The sequence below is a fragment of the Merops nubicus genome, unplaced genomic scaffold, assembly GCF_000691845.1.
Source record: "Merops nubicus isolate BGI_N331 unplaced genomic scaffold, ASM69184v1 scaffold1057, whole genome shotgun sequence".
Classification (NCBI taxonomy): Eukaryota; Metazoa; Chordata; class Aves; order Coraciiformes; family Meropidae; genus Merops; species Merops nubicus.
In genome coordinates, this window is record NW_008619406.1 from 15,013 (window position 1) to 33,909 (window position 18,897).

Sequence of the window (18,897 nt, forward strand, 5' to 3'; positions counted from 1 at the left end):
ACTCTGGAGCATGGGCTGCTGGGACAGGACAAGGTGGGATGGATTGGAACTGAAAGAGGGAGATTTAGACTGGAGAGAAGGAAAAAATTGTTGACCCTGAGGGTGTTGAGCCCCTGGCCCAGGCTGCCCAGAGAGGTGGTCGCTGCCCCATCCCTGGCACCATCCCAGGGGAGGTTGGCCGGGGCTCTGAGCACCCTGCTCTAGCTGCAGATGTCCCTGTCCCTGCAGGGGGTTGGACTAAAGGTCCCTTCCCACCCAAACCATTCCATGATTCTGTTTTCTTCCCTCTTACAAGATCTACTTCCACTTTCAAGAGTAATTCTCAGTGTTAGTAGACACGAGATGATCTCCAGGTGCAGCTCTCAGCTGAAGGTGGTGCTGCATAGTTGCCCTCCCAGCTCTGCCAGTTGGACCTCTGTGTCCTGGCTGCAGGCACTTTCTGTTCACTTTCGAGAGTAATTCTCAGTGTTAGTTCTGATTATTTAGACACGAGATGATCTCCAGGTGGGGCTCTCAGGTGAAGGTGCTGCTGCATAGCTGCCCTCCCAGCTCTGCCAGGTGGACCTCTGTGTCCTGGCTGCAGGCACATTTTGCTGCACCTCTCAAAAAGTCTGAAATTGGGCCGTTGCTGCTTTTACATATTCTCCTTCCCGTGTGTGATGACCACCTCCCAGCTCAGCAGAGGTGATGGTCTGAGTGGGCCATATCTTCCAGTTGCTGGGAATTAGAGGGAAGAGGTTTTCTGCCCTCTGAAAAACACCAAGGAGGATGTTGGTGATGGAATTTTCTTATTGCATGGTCTCACTACAGAACCATTTGTTGACCTTAAGGGTAAAATTGCTTTCAATATTCCTGCTTATTGTGTGGGGAAGGAATACTGGGGCAGTGAATAAGGCCATCTTTGGAAATATTTTGATGCTCTGGCTTGTGTATATCCCTGCTCTCTGCTGGCTAAGATCAAAATTGCATTTAGATAGGAATATCTGAACCCTCTTGTACTATAACAGTGAAGTTTAGAGCGACTGTGGCTCGTGTCTTATTAACATTCCCAATATTGGCTTCAGAATGACTCAAACCCTGTTGATTTTGCATTATTTATAACTCATAACGTGCTTTTGTGGTGGATTGGCTAAACACACTTTAAGAATCACTTTCTGTCTCTCTCCTGCTTTTCCCAGTTTGAGTGCTGTTGTCTTGTAGGGTTTTTCAGAAGTCATACTCCTGACATGTTAGGCATGTTTTTCCTGCTTAAAAGCTGGCAGTTTTTCTCTTAACAGTAAAATATTCCTTTTCTATTATGATAGTCTGCTTTCCCTTTTACAATAACTCTAATCTGTTGTGCAGATTTTACACAAACATACCTCCATCCATACACAAATACGTGCCCACACACGCTTTGAGTGTCAGCAGCTCCCAGAGAGGCACAAACGAGTTGCCTGGGCATTTGTTAATTTGAATGAACATGAGGCTTCTGCTCCTCCTGTGGCAAAAGAAGCAAACCCAACAGCTTCCCTGGGAATTCATGCGGCGTGAACAGAACACGGCTTGGCAAAAGGGCCAGCCAAGAAATTCCTCTTTAGTTGCTCTGTTAGGCAAACTGCATTTTAAATTTCTTGCCCAGGGCTTTGTTTGACTTGCCCCAGGCAAGCTGTTCAACATATTTATCAACCCTGTGGTAGCATCAGAGCCAAGGCTCATCGAGGAAGATCATCCGCTTAATGCCATCTGTCACCAGGAGCTTGCTTGCTTTCAGCTCAGCTTCTTCTCCATTTCAGCCCTCTTTTCTTTTTTTTCCTATGTTCCTCCTAACCATTTCTTAGTGGATTGTTTTCCAGCCATCTCAGATATTCGTCGACTGCTGAAATATTCTGTAGTTGCTGCACGTCGAGCCCCTAAAGACATCAATAATACAATTTTAGTTTAAATCCTGATAGATAAGATGAGTCCTGTGTGCATCCAGATGGCTCACCAAAGCACCCTACCTGATACAGTGTCATGTACAAGATGATTCTGCATTTCTGTCTGAATCTGGAGTTCTTTCCAGATTCTCAGTAAGAACTGGAAAAAAAATGCAGAACAAAGACTCTGGGGTAATTCATGCTGGATTTCAGTCTTGGTGCCCATGAGGACGTGGCTTGGATAATTTTAGAATTTCAGGCCCTTATTAACTGTTGAGTCAGTGCACACACAGGCAGGATGAAAGTGTTTAACAAAGCTGTGTTCACTCACTGTACCTGTCAGTGTGAGATCTGGTTCTACTTTTGGACTTGTGTCCACAATCACAATGAAGCCAAAGGGGCTGGCGTAGTGCCCTGTAGGGAACAAAATTTAACTTTCTGGAAGTCTGGTGCTGTTAAATTACAGAAAGTCAAGAAAAAATTATCATAACCAGGCATTGAACCACCGTGTATAGATTAGGCACAGGCTGGATGTTCTCCTGGGTTGCCAGGCCTCTTAGGGACATGGTTTAGTGGTGACCTGGCAGTGCTGGGCTAATGATTGGACCTGATGATCCCAAAGGTCTCTTCCAACCAAAATGATTCTAGGATTCTATGATTGTCCAGACTGGGAGATCTGCTGGGTCCCATCACAGCTTCCTTATTGCCTGCTTGCCCATCTTCTCTTTGGAGGAGGGAACATGATGGTTCCTACCAAGGTCTCATCTTGACCTCCTCACGATAAAGCCAAGGTACCCACTTCAACCTGAGAAGTGCTAAAAATTAATGGTCTCCCCAGTTTCAGAGCACATGGCATGAATATCTCTTTGGCTCAGTATGTAGAAATATCAGTACTTGGACTGACTTCAATCAATCAGCTGTACCAACTGCTCCACACAGTTTTTTAAAGAGAGAAATGCCAATCACACTCAGTCAGTAGTTGGCAGAAGGGTATGAAATGAGCATTATTATACAGGTATAGAACTCGCTGAGGTTCATTTTATTCCTTCCAACTGGGGAAGAAAAAAAAAAAATCATTTCAGTTCAAAACAGCTGAACATTTCCTTCTCCAGATTTTATAGAGGTAACCAAATCAATGGGATTCAAAATTTGGGCCAAGTCCCTTGCTGGCTAAGAGAAGCAGGGCTACTGGCAGCTGTGTCTTCAGCTCCTGGAGAGCTGCTGGCTAGAGGCAGATGCACTGGGGCAGGCCGGTGGGATGTGCTGTTGGCTGTCCTTCACTGCTTCAGTGTACAGGAGCAGCCTGTGCCCCCCAGCTCCTCTTGGCTGGGGACTGGAGCGTTGGAGCAGCTGGCAGAATCCTTGCTTCAAGGGTTTCAGAACATCCCTTGGCACCAGAGCCAGTCCCTGCTGTCTGCTGTGCTCCTGAGCTTTGGATAGATCCCGTCCTGCTCCTCACTCTGGTCTGGGCTGAGGGAGGAGGTTTCCAGGGTGTGTTGCTCTTTGTGCTCTCAATGTACCAGCACTCGTTTTTCTGAGTACATCTTTAAAACTGACATTTCCCCCTTCTTAGTGCCACCAAACGTTCTCAAATGCTGTTGCCAGAAGGAGGAGCAGGACCCGTGTCCTTTGCAGTTCATCTTCTGCAGTGAAGCATTCCTCTCAGCCTGGCATTGGGACAGCTCCTGGATCTGCTGCATGGGAAAGTGCCTCCAAGTGTGGGTGGAGGGACTGCAGGCCGTGGGCCAGAAAAGACTTGGCATGCCAAGGAAATAATGCATTCATTCTTCAGAACATGACAAAAAGAGTCTTCTGGCCGTCCTGGTGGGCTGCAGGGAGGGAGAGTGCTTGTCAATAAAGCTGGCAGGAGGGAAAGGTCGTTGGGTACACGGGCAGAAATCAAGTTGTGCCTACACCTGATGCCCAGCAGAGAAGGATAGTCCACAAAGGTGAAGGAGAAAAGCATTAAAAAAAATGAGAACAGCTGAAATATTTACAGGTTTTTGAGAAAATGTGAGAATTAGGCAGTGTGTAAGAACAATGCACCTGCTGTGAGCTTCTTTAAATAGGAAACTGAGTCCCTTTGTCAGCCTCCTTTAGCAACAATGGAGCTCAGAAGTTAATAGACTTTAATTAGTACAGAATGGGTCCATCTTGTGAGGTTTTGGTTGGGCTCAGGAGTGCCCTCCTGATGCAGATTTACTGCTTGGGCCAGTTTACATAATGGAATCAGAAACAGGAATTTGTATCAGGGAATCTGCATGGGAACAAGAGTGTTATTCAAAGATGTGACAGGAAGGGACATTGGAGAAGGGGATCAGAATGAAGATGAGGAAGTGACCTCTGTGGGGTCGTGCCCTTTGCTGTAGGTGTGGACAGCACTTCTGGAACAATACATCATTTTCCAACAAATTTTCCAATCTGTTTCATTGTTCTGTGTGGTGGCTGTTGTGTACAGGACACAAAGTCATAGAATCATGGAATGGTTGGGGCTGGAAGGAGCATTTCAAGGTCACCCAGTCCAACCCCCTGCAGGGACAGGGACATCTGCAGCTAGAGCAGGGTGCTCAGAGCCCCGGCCAACCTCCCCTGGGATGGTGCCAGGGATGGGGCAGCGACCACCTCTCTGGGCAGCCTGGGCCAGGGGCTCAACACCCTCAGCACCAACAATTTCTTCCTTCTCTCCAGCCTAAATCTCCTTTTTTTAATTTAAAACCTTCATCCATTGTCCTGTCAATGAGGATTCATCTACACAGACTTCTACAACTGAGCTAGTCATGCTAGACTCTATAGCTGTGGAAGAAAAATAGGCAACTTTCAGATAGAAGTCACCATATTTGGGAGGATTTGATTCAACTCCAGCTTCAGAGACTTCCAGGTTTTTGTAATGTCTGCCTATGGGGTATGGGCTTGTTTCTCTTGCTTTAAAATATGCAGACACTCCTGGCTGAGATGTCCAGGGGCGTTTTGCCTGGCCTCAGGATGCCTCTCAAGGAAGATGTGTCTCTCTTGAGCCCCATGTCATTTATGTCAGGCGTTTTGGGTATCCTAAGGCAGCTCCAGTGACCCTGGATGTCTCCATTTAGGCAAATAAATTAATCCCTGAATGTTTGAGCTGCTGTTGCAGTCGATGGAGCCCTGGTCAATGTGGTTCATGTAATCATCCAAGTGATTGATCTCCAGAGAGAGGTTCAATTCTGCTCAGTTCCTCTCTGTGAGCATTTCAGAACTCTTACAGCTTATCTTTAACAACAGGATGCTTCTCTCTCTTATCAGAGTAACATCTTGAATATTATTTTAGAAAAAATGCTTCATTTTATGGTAACTATTTTTACAAACATGCAGATGAGCTGGGTTGCCTATGGAAACACACGTTCCTTGGCTGAGCATAAGGCTGTGTACAAGAAGAGTTGTTCAGGATATATATATATATATGTGTCTGTGTGCATGGGTATATAAAGAGAATAGTTTGAGAAGATGGATGTGGGTGCTAGAAAGGCACAGGGCTAATAGCATTTATTCCCAAATTGTATAATTACCATTATTTATAGGGCTGACTGAACCTTTAAAGATTGCCATTTGGATCTGTTCGGTTTTGAAGTTCCAAAGCAAAAAAAAATCTTTAAATACCTTTTGAAATTCCAATTAAGAGTCAGTCAAAACCCATCACTAAAAGAATGGGTTTTGTTTTACAAATTAGCAATTAAAAAGTGACAAATATCTTCAATGCTTAAACTCTCTTCTGCTATACTCATTATGTTCAAATAATTCTTTCTCTGAGAACATGAGCATGTTCCTCAGTATTTCCTTTTTTTTCCCCCTTTCTCTCAGGAGTATCTCTGGGAGCTCTCTCTCTATAATCTATGGGGATTATGCAAATTATTTAATGAATAGTTTAAAATCACATTCCTTTTTTCTCGTTTCAAACTATAATATGGGTGGTTTATTTTGCTTTTCTGTTTCTTTTCCTATTTTTTTTTTACTGTTTTTTTTTTCCCCCCTCTATTTAATTTAATTATTTAACTTAATTATTTTAATTTTTTTGTTTCTTCAGTTTTCTTACTGGAGTAGTAACCATTAGGGAAAGTAAACTTTCTTTTTTTGCATGTGAAGCCTTGAACTGAGATTATTTCTCTATTTGAGCAATGGTTGTGCATGTTAAACGTGGCTTAAGGCAGCCAGTGCTCTCAGGAACAGGCTTTCCATGAGCTGATGTGTCTGAACTCTGGAATATTTTGTGTGGTTTTATTGTTACTATTTCCCTCCTTGTGCCAATTTCCCTGTAGAAGGTGGCACCACTTTAGCAGAATAACAAACATCAGCTGCTGGATGTGTTAATGCTGGGGAAAGCAATTCAGTATTGTGTTGCTGTAAATGATGTCTCTTTACTAGCAGGTTGGTTTATTATGACAAAAAATTTCAATTTTATCTGTTCTCCTGGATGTGAGGGTTTATTGTTTGTGCAAGGTACCAGCATACTCAAGAAACGATGAGAATAGTTCACCAGGAGAATAAAAAGTCTACTTCTCAGAGGAAGGAGGACAGAAACAACTCAGAAACTAGAAGAAGAAAAGGTGAAAAAAAACCATGGTGAGGGTGTAGGTCACTAGGTCAAATCAACAGGTCAGAGAGGGCTCTCACTGAGAGAATCCAAAATAATAGTTATGGATTAAGGAGAGTCAGTGACCACTGCCCTGGTGATCAGTAATTTCAGACAGTGCACTTAGGGATTCATTGAGCATTTAAAGTCTTGAAATAAATAAGGAAAGAATGAGTGTTTCTACTTCATCTTTGAAGCTGGACCTACATCTGAACTCCAATCTCAATTTGGGTTGGGTTGCTCATTTTGGGTTGCTCATTTGCACTCAGGTGTTGGCCTTGGAAGATGTGTGGGGAAGATTTTGGGTCTGTATAATTCCTTGGCATAGATAAACCAGCTCATTTGCCACCCCCCAGCATGCTTGTCCAGCCAGTATTAGTCTGATAAATTGGCTGCAGAGTCCTTTCTGTAAGGGTCTCAGGGTCATGGGCTGCAGACCCAGCTGGGATTTTAGGCAGCTGGAGCTCCACCTTCCCTTCTGGTATCAAGGATGCACAGCATTGAAGTGTTAGTGTTGGGCTGAGGTTTATTTTCCATGCTTCAGGTACAGCTATGGACTTGGGATCTCACAAATATCCCAGAAACCAAATTAAAAGCACCCTTGGAAGCAGTGCTGGGGTGTCCAGTGCAGCCTGAGGCTGCCCACTTCTGCAAGGGCTCAGGTGCCCTCTTCTCCTCTCTGCCTAAGGCCAAACTGTAGTAGTGGAAAACTACTGAAAGGTGCCTGTTTTTTCAGGACAAAATTTGTCATGGGAAGTAGAAAAGAACCTAGTGACTTCTGAGCCTGTGGAGGTGAGACAGTCCTAAAGGAGTTCTCCATAAAGAGAAACTTCTCTGCTGGGAGGGTGGCAGAGCCTGGCCCAGGCTGCCCAGAGAGGCTGTGGAGTCTCCTGCTCTGGAGAGATCCCAAACCCTCCTGGCTGTGCCCCTGGGCACCCTGCTGGGGGTGAGCTGCTGGAGCAGGGGTGGGATGAGATGATCCCCAGAGGTCCCTCCCAACCCCACCACGCTGGGATTCTGTGATTCTGTAAAACATCAGCAGAGTAACTGGGCAGTGTGTGTTGTTGAAGAAATTTGAGATAGATGAGATTTAAGTGGATCCTGCCTCCTTCCTCTTTGGGGGTTGTGTATCTAAATATGCAGTTTTCTTCTGTTGACAGAGTAAATGATGTTTATCAGAAGGAATAAGTCTGTTAGAGCAGACTGGGTGGCCATGGAAGACCTGTGTTCCTAGCTTCACTGTCTTGCAATGGAGTGTAAATAGCTTTTTTGGAACCTGTGATAGCTTTGATATAAAATAGGCCTTTCACATAATTAAACAATTCTCCCAGTCATGATTTTTAAAAATGTTTTCTGTGTTGACTTTAGCAAAATCAGATGCACTTTTCAGACAGATTCTTCATCACAGTCTAATTCTGTAGTGCCTCCAAAATGTCCTCATGGATAAAGCAGTATGAAGACATCAAGATTTAATGACACCTCTAATGCTGGGGATGAGGAGTGAAGAACTGCAGGCAGCAATGATGAAGCCCAAGGGTTTTATTTAAACTGAAATGTGTCCTCCTACCCCAAACCGTGTTTGCTTCTCAGCTGTGATACTGTATGCCTGTTAAGTCTGAAAAAGAGAAGAATTTGCATACCCTGCCTGTTAAAGGGTTGTTAATGAGCCTTGCCTGTGTGCTTCACCTCACTCAAAGGTGCTGCAGCAGGAGTTCAGGAGTTCTGGCACAGTGCACGTGGTCCTCCTGCAAGGAACTGGCACACATGCCTCTCTTCACGTGCAGTTTTACATGTACATGTGAGAAACAGGGATGAAAATAGGCTTCTATATGTTTTGTATAAAAATATACAAAGCCATTATTTGGTTAAAGACTCAAAGAGTGTGTCTAAGCTGTAGGTTCATAGTCTGTCTTCACAATGAGCCATGGAGCAGTTCCCAGCTCACTGCTCTAGACTCCCTCTCATCTGTGTCCCAACTGTTGGGATGAGACATGAGCACGCACTGGCTCCTCTGTACAGACAAACTTAGAAAGTTTTGGGTTGGAAGGGAGCTTTAGAGGTCACTCAGTCCATCCCCTGCAGGGAGCAGGGACATCTGCAGCTAGAGCAGGGTGCTCAGAGCCCCGGCCAACCTCCCCTGGGATGGTGCCAGGGATGGGGCAGCGACCACCTCTCTGGGCAGCCTGGGCCAGGGGCTCAACACCCTCAGGGTCAACAATTTTTTCCTTCTCTCCAGTCTAAATCTCCCTCTTTCAGTTCCAAACCATCCCCCCTTGTCCTGTCCCAGCAGCCCCTGCTCCAAAGTCCCCCCCAGGTTTCTGGCAGCCCTACCCTTCTTCCTTTCTGTTCCCTTTTAAATAATATATTTTATTAACTTTAAATTGGTGCAAAGCCTTTATTACCCCTGCCTTCCTTTGTTTATCTCTTTACCCGGTGCGTTGCTGGGGCTCCTCTGGCCCCGCTCCATCAGGTCCCTGGCTCTGCTGTGCTGAGGACTCCAGAGCTGCCCCAGCACTGCAGGGGGGTCTCCCAGAGCTGGCAGAGGGGCAGGATCCCCTCCCTGAGGGGTTGCTGAGGTTCTCTGGTTGCTCTCTTGGTTTGGACTATGGTGGGACCACAGCTGCTGTTGGTACTGTGCAGCATTGCCAGGGGGATGTGTAAAAACTGTCCCACCCTATATCAATTGACTCGATCTAGGGACATAATTACTGGAGATTTCTCAGACTTAATTAAGATAAAATAGAGACCTCAGGTACAGAAAAATGCTCTAGTTTAAACCACCATTAGATGAGTGATATGTGAGTGCCTAAAAACTTTCCCAAATAAGAATTCTTGACTGTTCTTTCTGCACAACAGGGAGGGAGTTTCAGGAGAGGTCCCACAGCAGTTTGCTACCAGCCCAACTTAGCTGAGGAACCCAAAATTAATAGCCACAGTTATTTCTGTGGTCAAAGGAGAATGGCTGTGATCTGGTCAGCAGGTTCTATCTTCTGTGGGCTGAGCTGACCTGCCTCTACCTGTGGTCTCCAGGCTGAGCTCCTGTGTTATGTGTTAGAAGGAGAAATCTGAGACATTACTCCTGCAATTTTTTTGTGCATTACAGCTTTGATTTGAAATTAACCCTTGAATTCTCAAAGTAACAGTGTTCCTCTGTGAGCCATCACCGTTGGTAGAAGGGATTGCTTTGGTCTTCTAGTTGGACTTTGAAGGAACATTTCTGCAGTTTTTTAACCCTTCATATCTAACTGCTACAAATAGAAAACTTCTTGTGGATCACTGACTCTTAAGTCAGTTAAGTATTAAACAATACTAGACTGCACATGACTTTTTTCAGCTTTAGAGAGCCCTCCAAATTTTAGCTCACCTCTTGTAAGTATTTAAGCCACCAGAGAATTGTGACTGTTACCCTGGTTTGTTCCTTCCCTCTGGCTTTCCTACAGTGTGCTTGACTCCTGGTACCAGCAGAGTTTTGCTCCTTTAGACCCGCTGACAGTCTGATGTCCTTTGATAATTGGCCACGTGGGTAAATGACTACCAAAATTTTGTCTGAACATCAAATATCTGCATGCAGAAATTGTTAAACTAAAGCATTTTTCCTCCTTTATAGCATATAATTTAATCCATTATTGCTGCCACCTTTAAAGACTGCATATGCCTGAAAGCAGAAAATTAAATAACTGTTTGCCATTAATACAAATTATTGTTTTGACAGCTTGTTAATCAGCTGAGGTGAAAATGGTGCTGTACAAAGAGCACAATTGCCTTTTAAATAACTTTTTGTGTGTGTGTGTGCATGAGAATTCTCCATGTTTGGGCCTTTGACCCTTTATAGGATTTGTCCTGTGTGAGATGTGAATATGCAGAAGCATAAATAAAGCTTTATTTGAGTTGTGCTCTGATGCAGACTGGATTTCTTGGCATAATAATGTGTAATCTTGGGAAACAGTTGGCTGTCATGTGCTATCTATAGATGTTCCTTCCATTATGGGCTGTATCTATTAATGTGCCCATGAGCAATGTTGTGTGGAGCAGATTTGGATGTAACAGTGTGTACTTTATGCAATATTCAGGTATGGGCTGTTTCTGGGGAGCTGAGAGGAAGTTCTGGAGACAGAAGGGAGTCTACTCCACTCAGGTGGGTTACGCAGGAGGACATACTCCAAATCCTACCTACAGAGAAGTCTGTTCAGGTGAGTCCTTCTCTTTGGTTTCTAAGGATTGTGAGTAGAATCCTGTGAGACTGAGTGAGAATGAAGAGTAAAATGAGTGAGTGCAGTGGCTGAAGAGATTTGGTATTTAGTCAACCATGGTTGACCTAAACTATAATGGAATCCATGGATATTTGGATGAATTTCTCTCCTGGCAGAGTGGTGAGGCCTTGGCCCAGGCTGCCCAGGGAGATGGTGGAGTCACCAGCCATGGAGGGGTTCAGAAAACGTGTGGACGTGGCACTTTAGGACATGGTTTAATGCTCATGGGAGTGTTGGGTGATGGTTGGACTTGATCTTAGAGGTCTTCTCCAACCTTAATCACTCTACAGCTCAGTGTTTCAATGGTGTGCCCAATCCCATCGTTATCTCCTAATAATGAATTAATATATAAAATACACTGAGGAAAAAAATTTCTTTGGGAAATGAATTCTGTTTCAAATCATGCAAATGTGATCCTTAGAAAAAGGATGAGTTTTGGTTTTACTTTCAGCTGTATCTGGGTATGAACAAAACCCAGAAAGCACACATTCTTTCTCTTTCTTTCCAGGTAGCCAAGAGGTTGTATGGAGAAATCTAAATTACTCATTTGAGTTGCTCTTAGTTAATGTTTTGTGCATTTCAGTGCACAGCACCGTGTCGTTTCCACACCAATCCCCTGCCTTTATTTTTCATTGCACTCATATTAATCCTTCTACAGTACTAATAACCCAATAGAGTTTCATTCTCTGATCTAAAACACAGAACCACTGGCAGCCAACTGACTAATGCTGCTCTTAAAGCAAATTCTTGCTTTCCTATTCTCACTGCTGGAGAACAGCTTGGAGGTTTTCTTTTGGTTTCTTTCCTTGTTAATGCTTTTTATGCCAAGTGCTGAAGTTGATACAATGTTCTCACTGAAAATCTGTCACAGGGGCTTGCTAGAAAGAATGGCACAAACATATAATGGACTCTTTAGCAACTCTGCAGGAGTCTGGCAGGGCATCCAAAAAAGCAGAAACTTCCTGGAAATAGGAAATATGTGAAAAGATGTTTTATGGTGGAATGGAATGGAGTGGAATGGAATGGAGTGGAGTGGAATGGAGTGGAATGGAATGGAGTGGAATGGAGTGGAATGGAATGGAGTGGAATGGAATGGGATGGAGTGGAGTGGAATGGAATGGAGTGGAATGGAATGGAGTGGAATGGAAGGGAGTGGAATGGAAGGGAGTGGAGTGGAATGGAATGGAGTGGAATGGAGTGGAGTGGAATGGAGTGGAGTGGAATGGAGTGGAGTGGAATGGAATGGAGTGGAGTGGAATGGAATGGAGTGGAATGGAGTGGAGTGGAATGGAGTGGAGTGGAATGGAGTGGAATGGAATGGAGTGGAGTGGAATGGAAGGGAGTGGAATGGAAGGGAGTGGAATGGAAGGGAGTGGAATGGAAGGGAGTGGAGTGGAATGGAATGGAGTGGAATGGAAGGGAGTGGAATGGAAGGGAATGGAATGGAGTGGAGTAGAGTAGAGTAGAGTAGAGTAGAGTAGAAATTTCAGTTGGAATGTACCTACAATGATCATCTGATCCAACTACCTGACCCCTCCAGGGCTGACCAGAAGTTGAAGCCTGTTGTTAAGGGCATTGTCCAGATGTCTCTGTTTTCTAGACAAGACTGTACTAATTAGAACTGATGCCTGTCTTACATATCCAAATGTTTTAGTACTTCCTCATACTTCTGCACTCTTGCATTTTGTACTTTCATCATTCCCCTGCACACTTATAATTTTTTATAAGCATATATCATCCCAGAGTTATATGGTAATGATTGTCCACTCTTTTTAATGGCCTGTGTATTAAATAATTAGATTCTTTGTGTAGAATAAGGATGTGCAGCAGAACTTCTCTTTCCCAACACACTACACCGAGGGTAGTTATGATGGAATTTTGAGTCTTTCTCCAAAGATCCTGAGTGCTGGCAGTTGGCCAACAAGAGAGGTGAACACAGGACAAGATGGTGTAGCCAGGCCAGGGGGAAAAAGGCACCTTCTCTTTTCATTATGTGCAGTATAGGCTGGCTTCATATTTTAGAATAGCTCCTTAGTATTCTGAGCTCTGCACTTGATGGAGACACTTTCAGAGCTTTTTTGGAGCTACTTCATGTGCTGTGTTTTATCAAGAGTGAACAAAAATAAAAATAGTAAATAATAAGAATCCTGGAATAAAGAAGTGGGAAAAATCAAGTCTATTTTCTGACAGTTTTTTTTTAGTCAGATTTGTAGTTCAAAAACACAGCTGAGGTTATTTTTCTAGGGCTTGTTTTTATACACATTTGCATTATGGATGTTTCTATGCCTCCAGATTCTGGGCACTGGAGGATTTTTTTGCTCAGAGATGTCCAGAAGCATAAACACATATTCCATAACCTTGTCTGTGTGAATATAAATGGGATGTGGCTGTGCTGCACACTCCTGTTCCTAGCTGTGCAGCTGAGCTGAGTTGGAAAATTTACTCATTTCTGCAGGCTGGGTTTTTTTCTTGCTTAGATTCCTCCAGCTCTATTTTATTCTGCTTTTTTTTTTTTTATTTTGAAGATTTTTTTTTCATCTTTGAACATACTTTTTGGAAGTCTCTTTAAGGAGAGGTCTCACAAGCTCTCCTGAGATATTGCCATCTGGCTGCTTCTGGTTGCCATAGTTTTCATTGGGAAGAGCAGTTCTTATGAGATGGTAGACCTCAGTTATGCACTGTGTGATTGCCACTTCTTTATTCATCTCTTCTGGCAAGATCATATCTATGGTAAATGCTTAACAGTCATATCCATCCAGCTCTAGAAAGGACACCAGGGCCATCTAAACAGGATCCTTTTGGCAAGTCCTTGAGCTTTGCTTTCAACCCATGAAGTCCTGAGGATCTGTGCAGGAACATTATTTCAGCCCAGCACCTTTCTGGTATTCTACTCTGAAGGGGAAAAGCAACAGTATTTTGGGTGAAACATTTAGCACTTCCTGTAAAAGCACATTATTGGCTGGACCTCAGACAAAAATGGTGTGGATTTATTCTTTTTCCCCATACTAAGGTCATTCAACACATATCAAACAGTGATGGGTTTTTTGAATCAGTTTTGATTCAGAAAACAGGAAGAATTTTAGGGTTTCTCTCTTGTCTTCCTTCTCTTAGTGTAGTTTCTAGAAAAGAAGTCTCATGTTGCTTAATACAAGTCTGTTTTCCTCACCAGTGGTGTTCATTTCTTCTGCCATGATCTTCATTGGATGGACCTCACTGGGTAGCACAAAGTGATCTGCAGATTGAGTCTTCAAATGTGGGGGGTCAGCAGTTCTCTTACTGTTCCAACGCTGTGGTGGCACCCATGAAACCTCCATCCTCATCAGAGCAGCACCATTCACCTCTCTGCTGGGGGGGCAGGAGAATCCTGATTCTCCTTGGGAGGGTCAGTCTGGTGTCACCCTGTCCAGATGTGGGACAGGCCATTTGAAGAGTCTCCTCTCCGTTGCTGCAGCTTTGCCTCACTAAATTGAGATTTAAGAGCTAACTGAGTTACTTTAAAGCTTCTGGATGCACTGCTGGAAATGATATTTTCCATTTTGTGGAGCCAACCATGCAGATGAGGATTGGAGGAGGCGTTGTGGAGGGCGTGAAGGATTTTCAGCTATTTTGGGTGCATCAGCGTAATACATAAATACCCCATTTTTGGCCAGCATTAGACAACCCAGGATGTTCATTCAGGACGAAACATCTTTTCACATTTTGCTTACAGATGTTCAGAACAATTCTGTTTCTCTGTATATTCATAAGCTTTTAGAAATCTGCATAGCTCGAGTGGCACTGAAATCAGAAGGGAAAAAACTCTGCAGTTGTTATTCATAAACTGGTTATGTACAATTACCATCTAAAATATGCAGCTAATGATGATTTTATTAAAAACTGGGCAGTTTATAGGCTTGTGGTTCAAGCTGTTAATGTCTAAGCAGGTGATTTTGTTTTCCTTTGGGTTTTTTTTCTCCTTTGTCTGACTGTAAAGTAAGACAAATAGATGGAGATGCCCATTTGTTAGCTGATATTAGTTAGAAGGCTTAGTGAACCTAACAGTGTATTTAGTTAAACCAATTTGTAATCTAGTCAGTTCTCTAGCACCTTTCTGAAGCAAATTCTCTTCTACACCAGTCCCATTTTCTTAATAATGAACAATGGAATAGGAAAGTAAACTACAAGACTTAGGCTGTGTGTTGAGTTATATAAAACACTTCCTTGTGAAGTTCTTTCACATTTCCTATGCACCAAACCCACGTTTTTCTGAGGAGTTGTATTGCCTCTTGAATACCAATTAGTATTTTGACTGATTCTTATATGTAGGAGTTCCAGCTCTCCTTAAAATGTCTAGGCTTCCAAAGGTCATCTGGAAGACTTCTAAATAGCTGATGGAAGAGGATGGAGAAAGGCAAAATTAATTTCTTGCTCTGTTACCTCCTATCCCTTCGGTCAGTTGGTGATTTACAAAGTTAATTCCATCTCTACTTCATCTTAGAGTTGAAAGAGAGAGCAAGACAACCAGTGGAGTCCACAGGAGGTTGGTGGCTGGCATGATGTTGCTTTAAGAAAGGAGGTGCCTGAGGAGGAGTTGATATGGGGCTGATTTGACACACTTATGCATAAACAGTGTGATCATTAAAGCCAACAACAGAAGATCTGACTGGCAATTTTCACAAGTTATTAATAGCAACCCAGAGAAAATGGGATATGGGAAAATATTTCCTTCTCAGATTTCCTGTTCTCCACAAAATACAGATGAAAGCCCTTTGACAAACCATCAGCACGTTGAGACAGTGCCTTGTGTTATTTGAGAAGCCCTTCATTTAGACATCTCTGTTCCAAAAATAGTGACTCTGACTCTCCAAAATCCTTAAATTAAACCACAAATATTCCCCTTGCTTTCTGTAGCTTATAAAGGTATCTGAAGGTTTCCATCAACAGCAGCTAAGTCCACGAGATTAAAATTTCCAAGCAGTAATGAGAATGGCTCAGAATGTTTTCTTTTATTATTAAATCACTGTGAAGAGATTAGATTCCCATTGTGCCTTTGTCTGTTCCTTTCTTTTTTCCTTACAAAAACAGGATATAGGAATTTTAATGACTTATAGATTCTGCAGAGAACATCAGTGTTCACCATGCCCTTGATCTGTTCAACATGCTGTGATACTATGGGCCAGTTGCTCCACCTCTCCCCCCTCTTTATTTTCCTAGTTCACCTGTCAGGAAGGAAGGAAAGGGCAGCCAAGCAAAATACAAAATACTGTATTGATCAACCTTAATGCCATGGAGTGTGGATGTCAGTGTTTTGTGCTGTTTTTGTAGCAATTGAAGAACAAGATTTTGTAGAAAATAGATAATTGTTATGAACTAGGCCACAGTTGTTCCTCTGTAATCATGAGCCTGCAGTCCTAGGACCCTCCTAGATGTGCAGACAGAATCTTGGTAGAACCCTACAAACTTCCATTTGTCCTCGATGCAGCTGCTAAGTCGTGAAGTAAAATGAATTTCACTTCAGAAATGCTTTGGAGGGGGGACAGCAGATGCTGCAGCAGCATTCAAACCTTGGCAACAGGGAAAGTAACAGAGCCATTGAATTCCAGCTACCTGCTGTCTTGCAGTTCCACCTAGGAAACTGTTGACATGAATGATGTTCTCTTTCAACAGAAGTGCTTCTTGTTGTCCAAGAAGACTTCACTCTGCCTTAGGGCACCAGGATACAGAAATGTGTTCTCTACATTCATTATTTAAAAATAAAAAAGGCACAATAAGCATTTTTAGCAGCCACTCTCTAAACCCCACCAGCTCCCTGTCCACAAGGGATGGTCTCTGCTCTGCTCAGGGAGTTCTGCTGCATCTCTAATCAAGGCTAAGTTTACATTTCCATTTCAGAATTTGACTTCTTAGTCTTAATATCTTGGCCAATTCAGGCTTGAAGAAATTAAACTTGTATTTATTATTTAGATACCTGATTGTGCCTTGTGGCAAATTTCAAATCCTGATAGCCTCAGTGCTCTCCTCTGTGTCTTCTATCTATTTATGTCAGCATTGCCCATAATCACAGGCTTAGGTAGCAGCAGCAGTATAAATACTAAATATATTATTTATTATTAACAACTTTATTTGAATTGTATTCCACTGAGATGTCTTGTTTCCATCTTTCTCATCTCCTGGTTTTATTAAACATATATATAAGATGAAAATGTGATAGCCCCAGAGGTTGGAAGAACTATTACAGAACAAGTCAAAGACAAAATCTTCTGACCTGGAGCCTATGTAAAGTTCCCAAAGGACTTTCATTTTCAGAAGAGACTCTGTGCAGGATTGGGCTGGGATGTTCACCATGTCACTGTGAGAAGAAGGTGGAGCAGCAGGAAGCTGCTTCTGATTTTAGGCATGGGAACATGGATTTGTGACAAAGATGTATTTGTGAAAAACCTGATGGTGCCGTTGGTGCTGGGGCTGCTGAGGTTCTCTTACACTTTGGTTTTGCTATGGAGATGAATCAAAAAAACCCCCACCAATGCCAGTCTACCAAACTGTCCTCCCAGAAGTGGTGGTTACTACAGGTGGTCACAGAACCACAGAATCCCAGCATGGTGGGGTGGGAGGGACCTCTGGAGATCATCTCATCCCATCCCACCCCCTGCTCCAGCAGCTCACCCACAGCAGGGTGCCCAGGATCACACCCAGGAGGGTTTGGAATCTCTCCAGAGCAGGAAACTCCAAAACCTCTCTGAGCAGCCTGGGCCAGGCTCTGCCACCCTCCCAGCAGAGAAGTTTCTCCTCCTGCTCAGGTGGCACCTCCTGGGTTCCAGTTGGTGCCCGTTGCCCCTTGTCCTGTCGCTGGCACCACTGAGCAGAGTCTGGCCCCAGCCTCTTGCCCCCCGGGGCCCTTTAGCTCTTGCTCAGCACTGCTCAGATCCCCTCTGAGGCTTCTCTTCTCCAGCTCAGCAGCCCCAGGGCTCTCAGCCTGGCCTGGTAAGAGGGATCCTTCCACTCTCTGAAGCTGGTTGAGTCCCTCAAATCCTCCTAGTAGTGAATACCAAAGCAAATGTTCTGAGCTGCTAATGCTGTTAGTAGCACAAAATAGTTTCTTTGCTGCAGCTGCTTAAAACTTGTCCATACATTTTTCACAACAAAAAGTGTGCAGGTGATAATGTTCTCAGGAGGTTTATCAACCACTCCAGTTCTGTCTTTCTTCTGTAAATCTCACTTCACAAGCCGAGGAAATTAAGTTTAGTAAAAGTAAGTACTACAAGTTCTGGGTGGAGTTATGACAGAGGTACCACTTCTCCCTTACCACCTATGCCTCATTTCCATATGGGGCCACTCCTGCTCCAGTTCTGCTGCCCATTTTGTACAGAAAGGCCCACTGGTGATTTGTGGCATCATACACTTCTGCTGTGATCAGGTCTTCATTTCTGTTGAACCCACCACACATGTACACTCCTTTCCAGGAGGAAAAAAAACATGTAAGCAGGGCACTCTTGGTGGGAGAAGACACTGAGGAGAAGATGAATGGCATGGCTGGATTTTTATTTGTTTTTTAATGAGAATAAAACACAAGTAGTTTTCTTCAGGGGTCCATATTTGGAGTGACACTGTTTAACATCCTTGTTGGTGACATGGACAGTGGAATTGAGTGCACCCTCAGCTAGTTTGCCAACGACACCAAACTGTGGTGTGGTGAAGATGCTGAAGGACCAAGGGCAAGATCCAAGGGCACAGATTCACTCTGGGGAATGAGTAGGTTGGGAGTAGCCCTGAGCACAAGGACTTGGGGATATTCTTAAAGGTCTTTTCCAACCTGAACAATTCTGTGATTCTGTTTGTTAAGCCCTGGAACAGGCTGCCCAGGGGAGTGGTGGAGTCACCATCCCTGGAGGTATTTAAAAGGTGTGATGCACAGGGACATGATTTAGTGGTGACTTGGCAGTGCTGGGGTAACTTCATTTGTCTTGATGATCTTAAAGGTCTTTTACAACCTAAATGATTCTATGATTCTATTCCATGATTCTATTCATAACCAGCCCCCGTGGGTCCTAGGAGTTCTCTGGCTGGGTAGAAGGAAGAAGGAATTCCCAGCTTTGCCTCCTCAGCTCTTCACGTGGTGCAGGCCTGGAGACACGTCTGTGCCTATTACTGAGCACAAAAATACATCCCAGCC

The 18,897-nt window shown here is 43.7% G+C and overlaps 1 protein-coding gene across 1 annotated transcript in view; it reads left to right on the forward strand.

Annotated features, from left to right (window-relative positions):
* Positions 1-10,555: 10,555 nt before the first annotated feature.
* MSRA (methionine sulfoxide reductase A) overlaps positions 10,556-18,897 on the forward strand; it is a gene marked incomplete at its 3' end in the record, with an annotated part of 50,988 nt that continues 42,646 nt past the window's right edge. Inside the window, exon 1 of the mRNA XM_008943764.1 lies at positions 10,556-10,688. Within this exon, the coding sequence (XP_008942012.1) occupies positions 10,556-10,688 (133 nt within the window). The remainder of the gene's footprint in view (positions 10,689-18,897) is intronic.